The 11,414-nt window shown below is 33.7% G+C and overlaps 1 protein-coding gene across 1 annotated transcript; it reads left to right on the top strand.

The window, feature by feature from the left end:
* Nucleotides 1-7,303: 7,303 nt before the first annotated feature.
* LOC141719886 (protein FAR1-RELATED SEQUENCE 5-like) lies at nt 7,304-9,732 on the top strand. The gene is made up of 7 exons (XM_074522248.1): nt 7,304-7,750; nt 7,847-8,119; nt 8,360-8,569; nt 8,708-8,842; nt 8,977-9,307; nt 9,362-9,509; nt 9,600-9,732. The coding sequence occupies exons 1-7, from the start codon at nt 7,304-7,306 to the stop codon at nt 9,730-9,732; spliced, it is 1,677 nt and encodes a 558-aa protein (XP_074378349.1).
* The last annotated feature ends 1,682 nt before the right edge of the window (nt 9,733-11,414 follow it).

Genomic DNA, 11,414 nt, shown 5'->3' with positions numbered 1-11,414 from the left:
CACACTGTTGAGCTATCAAAACAGAATGAGTCTTCCTCAAGTTCTGATGACAGTGTTTCTGTTGAGACTCCAGTACCTATTCTTGGCAAGGAAGAATTGGTGAAGAAATTTGTTAAAAAGGAAGCACCTATTCCTTGGGAGGATACTCACAGAGGTGTTGAGTGGACCAAGAAGTGGAATGAATCAGATTTTATTGCATGTTCTAAAGTTCTGACAGAGCATATTGCAAAAGCTGATGAGTTGCTCACAAATGCTAATTTCAAGACACAACTCAAGATCACATCTCTGTCTACAAAACATCTTCAAGGTCTACATACTTCTACTCATGAAAAGGTTGATACACTCAGGGAACAAGCCGATAAGCTAAATCTACAGATCAAGCTTGACATGAACATGTATATTAGACCTATTTCTGAAAAAGTTGCAGCCATTGAGAAAATTCAAGAGAAGCAACATGCCCAAATTGTTGAGGTTCTGGCTAATCAAGCTTCTCAGAAAGCTCAATTGGATGAAATCCAATCTTCAGTTGAACTTCTTCTTTCTCTCTTACTTCCTGATGATGCCAAAAAAGGGGAGAAGGTAGTTAAGTCCAAATGCTCACCTACTCAAGAACTGAAGAAAAAGGATGATAAAGGTGATGACCAGGGAAACTCTGAAAAGAGCAGAGGTCAAAGAAAAGTTTAAGGAAAATCTTCTATTCAGAACAAGTCAAGTTCTGATGCTGTGAATGCTCAAAGACTGAAGTCAAGTGGTGATAAACAAAGTATGATGTCAAGTTCTGATATTCTGATTCAGTCAGGATCTGAAGACTCTCAGAGGTTTTTGCAAACTTTGAAGTTAAAGGGGAAGCAGACTACTGTTTATTATAAAGATCCTAAAATCCAGACACTTGATGAGGAGATAGCAAGAAGATTATTTCTGAAACACAATCCAGGAATGGATTTAGAAACTCTCAAGGAGGAAGAAGCTAGATTTGCTGCTGAGAAGACAAATCCTAAGTCTAAAGCTTCTGATGCAAAGAAACCTCCAAGGCCTAAGGAAAAAGGCATTGTGATCAAGGAAAAGTCAAATTTTGAAACTTCAAAGTTCAAGACTAGATCACAGACTGAGAGTGATCCCAAAGACAAAGGGAAAAGAAAAATTGATGAACCAACCAAGTCACTGGACTTGAAAACTTCTCAAGTTCTGATGAAACCAGTGTGTAAAATGGTTCAAGTAACTGATGATAATCTTGTTGAAGATGAAACTGTTCAAATTCTGAAAAGAAGAAAGATAAATGAAGATTCTAAAATAATCTCTGACACAGCTCAAGTTGTTATTCAGAATAAAGGATAGGAAGGTACAAAAGAAACATTAAATTCTGATCAAGCTATCAAGACATCAACTACTGACAATGCTCAAGTTGATTTGAATAAAATGACAATTGCTGATAAGAAGAAGCTGTTATGGAAGAAAGCTACTCCAGTTGAACCAAAATCCAATCTCGTGATTAATCAACTCGCTACATTTGGGTTGAGAGCCAAGCAACCTAGAGATAGAGCTGGATTAGGTTCTGACGAAGAGAATATTCAAACAGGAGTAGAGGTTACTCTAAGAGATCCTTTCATATTGACAGACAAACCATATGGACATATCAAACAAAGGCACCTTGATAAGGTGTTGTCTGCTGAAGTTGTGATAGATGCTCATGATAAGGAGAATCTGAAAGAGAAATTGATCTTATTTCTTAATGATGGAAGGACTTATAGATTAGCTGATACTGATGTACTAAAGAAGTCTATCAGAGAACTTCAACATATTCATTATCTTCTGGAAGTAAAATCTGATGTTACAAGAAGATGGTCAGAATACATTTTGAAGGTTATAAGAGATCTATTCAGAATCTCTGGTACAAAGACTTCTCATTACAGTCCAATGATTACTGAAGGTGATGGAAGAGAAATTCCTATGCTGAAGAATTCTGCCAAGGTGGAAGTTATTCTGAAAGGAAGATGCTTATGTTATAATGAAAACTCTTCACATCCTAAGGTTATCAGACTTGGTGATGGACTTGAAAGAACATCCATTCAAGCTCTCAGAACAGCCATTTATCAAATTGGTGATAGTAAAGAAAAAGAACTAATAATTATTTCATTTATGATTTATTTAGCAAAAAAAAAAGAAGAAGAACTGATGCAGGTCAAAGCACAGTTAGCTGAAGTTCTGAAGAAAGCTGAAGATAATCTGATAAATGATTTTGTTAAGAATCATTATGGATTCAGATTGATTCAGTGATGTTGGTAAAGCTGGATGTTTTGTAAGTTGTAATTAATAGTCTTATTAAACTCTTATTGCATTTGAACTTAAATGTTTTTGACATCATCAAATCTATTAAGTTGTACATTCTTGCATAATTTACAAGTTGGGGGAGATTGTTGGATATATTTGAGATGTCATGTCTAATATGTTTCATATTTAGTTTTCAGATCTTAACTAACAGGAAATATCAGTTCTTACTGGAATCAGGACTTACTGGAAGTCAGGACTTAAGGATATCAGGACTTAGATTATCAGAAGATGGATATCAGAACTTAAGTACTGGAGGACTAACAGTTAAGGAAGGAAGCTGATTTACAGGAAAGAAGATCAAGACTAATACAAGAAGAAGATATGCATGGAAAGAGTCAAAGGACTAGAAGAATTATATAAGATATCTGACTGATATATTTTAGGAGACAGAATTATATTCCATATTAATTAGAAGTTATCTTGTAACTGTGTGTCTATATAAACACAGACATAGGTTTACACTATATGTGTTACAATCATCGAGAAGATCATACATTGTAACCTAGCAGCTCTCGTGATATTTGTTCATCACGGAGAGAGAACAATTCCATTGTAACATAGTTTATTATATCAAATACATTTGTTTTCTGTTACTTGTGTTTTAAATCGATTTGATTGTATTCTACACTGTATTCAACCCCCTTCTACAGTGTTGTGTGACCTAACATACAGTATTGGACATTTTTAGGCGAATTTTCTTATAGAGGAGTGACTTCTTTCTGCTAGAGCTTTAGGCAACTTCTCATCCGGGGTGAAAGTTTTAGGAATCTCACAAAGAGACATCTAACGTAGAGGCATCTCTCACCAAGAGGCATCCCAAGAAGAGGAATTTCAAGTAAAGGCATCTTACATAAAGGCATCTCACGTAAAGGCATCTCGCGAATAGGCATCTCACGTGGAGATATCTCATGAAGAGGCATCTCATGAAGAGACATTTCACGTAGAGGCATCTCACACAGAGGCATCTCACATAGAGGTATCTCACGTAGAGGCATCTTATGAAGAAGCATCCTTCCTATTCTCATGTTTAGAAGTCTTCAAATAAATTAAGAATAAACCTATTCTCAAGGGGGACCAATATTAATCCTATAACGTTACAAAAGTGCCGGGAGTACGACTCACCTGAGTATTCCAGAGATGCACGGAATTACGAGTCATAACAATAAGTTGAGCGACGTTCTCTGCAGAAGAGAAGCTGAAAATAGATATCACAACAATACTAATGTGTCTGAACGTACAAACTATCAGAGCAAGTTAGAATGTCACGCCCCTTAGGATATAGGATTATGAAAATATGCAAATATCCCCATTTGGAAGAGGTCTTCTATAAATAACATCATCTCATACATGAGGTATTCATAAAAAAACGTCCCTCTATGAGAGAGGTCTTTCACAAATTATTTCCTCCTTTCGAAGGAGGTCTTCATCAAATAAAATGTATCTCACGTAGAGGAGGTCTTCCACATAATCCACATAGAAGGTTTTCGAATATATTCCAGTCTGAGAATTTTTAGAGTAGGGATATGTATTCTATATTCATAGTTAGAGGTCCTAGCTAATAAGACCCATATGTACTACCCCAGACTTTGCAAAAAATAAAATAAATACAAAGTTTAAAGTGCAATAGTAATATAGAGAGGAATAAAAACGGCGTACACTTTTGATAGTACCTTCAGAGGCCCCACATTCCAAGTTCAAGATATAGCACATCCCTCAAGATCAGTAAGATGCACCAAAGAGTGCATAACTTTGAATCCTCGCATTAGGCATTATTCTCGGTAATACCATATCTTCCTATAGCTTGAAACCTCATGTTGACCTAGAGCTATCCATCATGCTACAATTTCTCTCGATCATAATCTTTTTTATCGCTGAATGTTGATGGTCCTCTTATAATGGCGACCTCTATTGGTCACTTTTGGGCGACACTCCTTGCTTCCACAGGGTAATGGTAGTTTTCCAAACTTAGACGAAATTCATCCAAAGATGCCTCTCATACTCGGTCGTATCCATACAAGAATCATGTTCTTTATTGTCTTACTCATCAAATATGAAGACCTTCCCATATTTGAAGGATTGGGTTTCCCCTGCCTTGGATGACGACTTCCTCAAGATCCGAAGTCCACCTACTTGACATTGCTAGTAGTGCAGATCTGGAGTGTTCCTAATGGTGGGTTTGTATAAGAATCTCTTTCTTCGGCAACCCCCAAATATCTTCCATCTAGTGTTCTTCATCGACAATTTTTTTATTACGGTATCCTTCCTATAGAGATGCCAAAAGCCTCTCTTTCTAGCGCCAATTGTTAACGGGGGAATTTGGTGGAAATAAATCGGGGATGGTTGCTGAAATTATGGTGGTAGTTGGCAACGATGAACGGCGTATGACGTTAGTTGACGACGAGGAACGACTTAGGACGTTAGTCATTAGTGAGGAATGGCGTAAACGATTAGGTTTTGGGTTTGGTATTTGAGGATGGCTGAGATCGTACGGATTGTAGAATTGCAATCAAGAGCAAATGTTGAATTCTCTTTCTTTCGTAATAGTTGCTTCGTTCCACACAATGTGCCTATATACCCCTATATATAGGATATCAAGCCAAATATAGTTTTTGGGGAACAAGTTATAACCTAGATGAGCTTGGGCTCACCTTCTCGATAACTAATTGGATCGGGGCCACCGCATTTGAGTAGAGTCATCATGGGCCTTTCGAGCTCAGTTATCTTTTTGGAGTGTGGCAGCCAAGTCATTGACCCGAGAATATCAATGTTAACCTAGAACCATGAAGAAAAAGGTAACTAATTAATGGTCTTTTAGCCCTGAGACCATTCCTTTAACGATTTCAAATTCTTTCAATCAATCCTCACTCCAACCATTTCTTATTTATCTATGATAATCATTGATCATGTTAGGTTATTTTCAGAGCACTGTGATTATGAAGAGGATAATGGATACAATAATCATAAGTTGATGATTTATGAGAAGATTCACATTTAAATTCATGATATCCCATCTAGTACAATGGTTATAATAGTGTATATAACTGTATTTGTTCATATGGTTAGTCGCTGTTAAAGTAATATATATATGTAATTTATTAAATAGGTTTGAAATCTCATGTTAGAGACATGTAGTTAATGGTTTCCAAAAATTGTATTAAAGATTGTGTTGGTGTATTGGTTGTATAACTAACATAATCTTTCTTGTTTCATGGGGTCATGGGTTCGATTTCTGTGGGATTTTTTTAAAACTTAATATGGTTGAAAGGGTATATAAGTAATTTATTAAATACGTGAAAAATTCACGTTCACCTAATATATATATATATAATAGATATAATAGATAAATATATATGGGAGTGTGTAATTTTTAAGAGAGATGAGTGTTATATATTTTTATGTATATACGAATTATGTGCGTGTATAAGTTAGAAGTAGCAATTAAATTAGGCTAGGCTTTCTGTTATTTTTAATTTAATTGGAGACGAGTATTTTTGTAATTTTAGTTTAGAAAACGTCCCTATTTTAAACCCGGTGAACCGGGACGTCCCCAACTCATCTCCAACCGTCTCCGTCCCCAGGACGTCCCAAACTTGGATGTCTCACTCGGTTAAAATTTACCCGAAAAAATCTGGTCATTTTCGAGTTGACCCGAAATACCCAAACATGACATGTTTATTTAATATATATATATATATAGAGAGAGAGAGAGAGAGAGGCAATCCTTCTAGAGAGGTTCCTCTTATATGGAGGTTTAGAGAGAACCCCCTTGTTTAATATGAACCCTTGGATTAAAAATAAATAAATGATCCAGATTAGTTTTCATTAAATAATTAAACTTACTGACAATATACTGAGACAGTTGTATGTACAGCTCTGCAGTTATATACACGCAAATCCACGCATCATTGTTATGCTCCGACGAGCTCTCTTTGGTGATTTTGTCGCTTTTTCAGTATTTTCGATCATCTTTCACTTGATATCTCTTGCAATCGAGGTCAAAATTTTGATTTTATAGTTCAAATTTTCATTTTCATCATCTACTTCTTTCCTACGATCTCTTTCTTTTCGATTTCTGCTGCTCGTCTGTGATTTTGATCTAGTGTTCAATCTTCTCTTCACCATTTCTCAGTGAATCTCCTTTTATCTCCTCGTTTCTATTGCAGTCTATGGCTTCTTTGTCAAATCAAGCTCAAACTTTTGACTCCACAATTGAAATTCAGTATTCTCCAGGTATCTATTTTCATCTTTCACATTTAATCCTCAATTTTCATTTTACTGAATAATTCTGCTAATTTAAGTATCGATCTTTAGTAAATTAGAGATTAGATTTTGTTAAATTATACAATTTATTCATGTTTGTTAATTGTTGATTGAATTCAGTTAATATTTAACGTTTTTTGCTTCTATAATGTAATCAACAAGAAAAATGTTCATCATTCAGGTAATATGATGAATTCTGATTAAATTTGATCATTCATATGAGAAGAATAGAGATTTACGTTCGTTTAGATTCTACTGTATCATTTTATTTAGTTTCATTTGATGTTCCACTATAGAATAAAACTTGATTTGTAGATTAAATAATCTTATTTGATGAACTTAAACTACTGTTATTTGTATATTCTGTTATATATCAATTTAGTTTTAATTCTATAATGTCTGCATATTACTAGTTCGATTTATGTTCTATACTTGAATAAAAAAATATGAATTCTTTTTATTGGAAGCCATGTTCAGTGCTATATTTTGAAAAATCTATATAATGTTTAAGTTGAGTAGTACACAATATCATGATTTTTGTCATTTTTTGAAGTCGCATATATTTGGTTGCCAATTATTATTTTTGCAGAATATTGTTATTATAATGAAATAAATATTCCTTTTTGTTATATTATGTGTTAATGTTTGATATCTCTTCTCTTTTAATTTTTATTAATGTCATGCACTAAGTGCTGGGAATACACACAATAATGATATGGCTGAAGTATTTTGTGATTCTGAGGGTTATGATATGATTGAAGAGTTGATAGAAGGGTTTGATGAATCTTTTAATAGGACTACTCAAGTTTGGAATCCTAAAGTTCCTGACCTAAAACTCAAGCCATATATTGGTTGGCGATTTAAAGATATTGACTCATGTTTTGATTTTTATACTGAACATGGTAGGCATGGGGGTTTTAATGTTCGCAAATCATCACATAAGGTTAGGAATAGAATTGTTGTGTCAAAATATCTTGTTTGTCAGAAGGTAGGATACCATGAAACTAGTAAGATAAAGGAATATGATTCTAAATCAGAATCATCGCATGCATCTAATATTGTTGGTAATCAAATTCGAAAGAGGAATACAGTCACCAAAAAATATGATTGTAATGCGAAAATTATTCTTAAGTACATTGGTCCTGATGGCCCCGATAAGTATGTAATTTCCACTTTTGTTGAGGGCCACAATCATCCGTTAGCTTCTGAGTCGGGCAAAGAGTTTCTTCATGCGAATAGAACTATGACTGCATTTTAGCGGCATTTTCTTTTAGATGCTGCAAAATCAAACATTGGCGTTTTAAGGGCTCATAGCATTTATACCTCCTTATTTAGTTTATACTCTGATGTTGGACCTACTGCTATGGATTTTCAAAATTGGATGAGAGATATCAAGTTGTATATTGGAAAGCATGATGCAGATATGTTACTTCAAAAATTCAAGATCAAACAGGATACATCTGATGGAGGATTTTTTTATGAGTATGAGACAGATTCAAATGGTCACCTCACTCGTCTATTTTGGGCTGATGTTCGTGGTTGAAAAAATTATGATGTATTTGGTGATGTTGTATCTTTCGATGCGACATATCGTACTAATAAGTAAGTATTGCAAACTGTCTATCAGTTACTACTTATTAAATTAAGATTTGATGCTTTAGTTTTATTTTGTCAAATTTGATTATTTAATATACACTTTTTCTTATTTATTTTATACTACAGGTATGGTATGGTTTTTGTGCCATTCATTGGCATCGACAATCATTGAAAGAGTTCCACTTTTTCATCTGCTTTACTTAATTCTGAAAATGAGACAAATTTTACATGGGCATGTGGGATATTTCTCAATGTTTTTCGCCGGCCTCCAAAATGCAAAATTACTGATCAGTGCCTTGCCATGAAAGTTGCAATTGCTAAAGTGCTTCCTGATTCTGTTCATCGATACTGTATGTGGCATATAATACAGAAGTTTCCATCCAAGGTATATTTTATTTTAAATGACATTTTTTTATTTGTCGCACATATTAATAATGTATTGTGATTCTTATTACCTTGACTTATATTTATTAATTAACTTGCAATGCTTAAAGTAACTGTACCTTTTTTATTTTGCATATAGGTTGGTCCTATTTTTTGTGCCGAATTTGGTTTTATGGACAAACTAAACAAATTTGTGTGGTCATCGCATTTGACGGTTGCTGAATTTGAAGAAGGATGGAATGCTGTGTTGAAGGAATTTGGATTGACTGATCATGTATGGTTGAAAGATATATATTCTATGAGGAAATCTTGGATACCTGCTTTTTTAGGGACAAGCCAATGGGTGCACTGCTTAGAACCACGTCAAGTTCAGAAAGCACAAACTTTTATTTTAATCACTTTGTGCAGAAAGGAGACACTCTTTCTGAATTCTATATGTGTTACGAGAGTGCCATCGATAAACAGATTTATGAAAATAAAAAGCTAAATGATGGAGACACATGTATTCTACAATCTGTAACAGAAAAGCAAATCGAAAAGCATGTGTCTCATCTTTACACTCGTTCGATGTTCTATAAGGTTCAAAAATGGATTAGGTCAAGTTGTTTCCATAATAGTTTGGCCAGCCAACCAATTGTCGTTGATGGTGTAAATAAATATGTTGTTCGTGATAAAAGCTTTGATGAAAAATTCTTTGTGGTTGAATTTAGTTTCTTGAAGAATGATGTCCAGTGCTCGTGTAAGCTTTTCACCAGAGTGGGCTATCTTTAGAGACATTGTTTCTATATTTTAGGTCTTTGGGGTGTGGAAAGAATACCTCAGCAATTCTTGTGCACTCGTTGGATGAGAAATGTAGAGCTCAGATTCTCCAAATTAAAGTTTGGTAAAGAAACAGAATGTAGCAATGGTTCTACAATTAGAGACACATCGAAGCAAATATGGTCAGAATTTTAAGGCTGTTTCGGAAGTGTCTCAAGTAATGTTGATGGACTGAATTTTATGTTGGATGGGATGAAATCTTTAAAAATCAGTATTGCTGATAAATTTCAAATTTCTGGTGTTACGAAAGATGATATGCTTCAAGAGTGCTTTGGTGTTAGGCCTTCTGGTTTGAGCAAAGTTCTTCCTCCACAGAAAGCAATAACAAAGGAAGCAGAAAAATGAATGCTGGCCCTGCAGAGTTAAGTTGTGATGGGAAGAAGAGAAAATTAAGGATGTGCAAAACTTGTAATTCAAAAGGATACCATGATTCACGCAAGTGTCCAAGCAAATTAATCCAGCTGCAAACAAAATCTTCTCTTCAGAGTGTTCAAACTACTTTAAATCAAGGTATACAATATTCAAATTTTGATCTCATTATCTTCAAGTTTACCTTGATCAAAATAATAATAGTTTTAATTTTTTTTAATCTTTTGTTGATCAGAAAATGTGATTCCTGTATTTGAGCAAACATTTTGAATGGATTGATATGATTTACCTTGTTTGTTATCAACATTCTAAACTTCTTGATTATTTAATATTCTTTTTTGTTATTCATTTTGTTAAGTAGTCATTCTAGCAAGAGGTCTACACACATATTTATTTTATACAATGCCTTAACTATTTTCATACATAAATTATTTAACAATGCATTGTTGTTGGATACTATTATTTTTTTGTTCATCGCTATTTTGTTATCTGTGCAGGTAATGTACAAGAGTATCCATCATCCAGTCAAATACTTGTTGATATGTCATCTGGATATTAAGGATGTTATGCTGAAAAGGAATTGAAACATAAATGTGAATTGTGATTTTTAATTTGTGAATTGTTATTTTTTGAAGCGAACCATTTCATGTAACGATTTGATAGGATACGTTATTTTTACTTTAATTTTCAGCAATCTTTCTTTGGTTGTTGATAGTTATACAGTTGAAGGGAAAATTAGGGTTTAGGATATAGAGTTTAGGGCCTTTAGGCCCTAAACTCTAGATCCTAAACCCTAACTTAATATTGGGTTTAGGGAAACCAATTGGATACATTAATTTATTAAATTTTAACCCTTTAGGGTTCACAAATTCCCCTTTTGGGCTTTAGAAATACTCCAATATTTATTTGATTGACACCATGAGTTATGTTTCTCCTTATAGCAGCAGAAATAATTTTTAAGTTAAAGCAAAGTCATAGAAAACATTAAATAATAGAAAGCTTTTTTGACAAATATTAAGTGATTATGTTTTATAATGCAACATTAAGTCTGAAAATAAAAGTATCCACCATCATAGATTCTAACAAATTTTTTGAAATGACAAACACTAATTTCCCACAGTCTGACATGTTGACTTGATTTCTTTAAGCATCTTCTCCTTCAAATAATTATACTTTGAGTGTATTATATTTGCAGCATATATTTGACGCGCTTTTTCTATCTGTTTTTTCTGCTCATAATTCTGCACCAAAATATTAAACACTAAAGTTATTTTTTCAAAGTAGATACACAGTACATGTTAATAAAAAATTTCATCTACAATCATATACAGTCAGTGATATTGTTTTTCTTGTCCATCGAACCAGTATTTTGCACAACATAAAGTCAGTGTAGCATTCACAGTTTACATTAATTTTATTTGTAACAGATCATTCAATTCCTACTAAGGATAATATATGATGAATCAAATGATAGCTTGTAAAAAGGGACATTTTAAAGAATTGCCTTTACAATATACACACTGAAAGAGTTAGATAATTAAGGCATTATTGGTAGATGACTTGGTATTTAGTAACATGAAATGCCTACATGAAGTAAAATAGAGATCAAAAAATTATTCTTAGAAAACTAAAACTTTATTGAAAATGAAGGATGTTAG

This window comes from Apium graveolens, chromosome 4 (genome assembly GCF_009905375.1).
Source record: "Apium graveolens cultivar Ventura chromosome 4, ASM990537v1, whole genome shotgun sequence".
Classification (NCBI taxonomy): domain Eukaryota; kingdom Viridiplantae; phylum Streptophyta; class Magnoliopsida; order Apiales; family Apiaceae; genus Apium; species Apium graveolens.
Note: the sequence above shows the minus strand (reverse complement) of the source record. Positions and strands in the feature narration are given on the sequence as shown.

Coding starts and splice junctions, on each gene's coding strand:
- LOC141719886 (XM_074522248.1), top strand. CDS start 7,304: ATGGCTGAAGTATTTTGTGATTCTGAGGGTTATGATATGATTGAAGAG. Junction 8,843..8,976: donor AATTTGGATTGACTGATCAT/GTATGGTTGAAA, acceptor CACTTTGTGCAG/AAAGGAGACACTCTTTCTGA. Junction 9,308..9,361: donor GAATGATGTCCAGTGCTCGT/GTAAGCTTTTCA, acceptor TCTATATTTTAG/GTCTTTGGGGTGTGGAAAGA.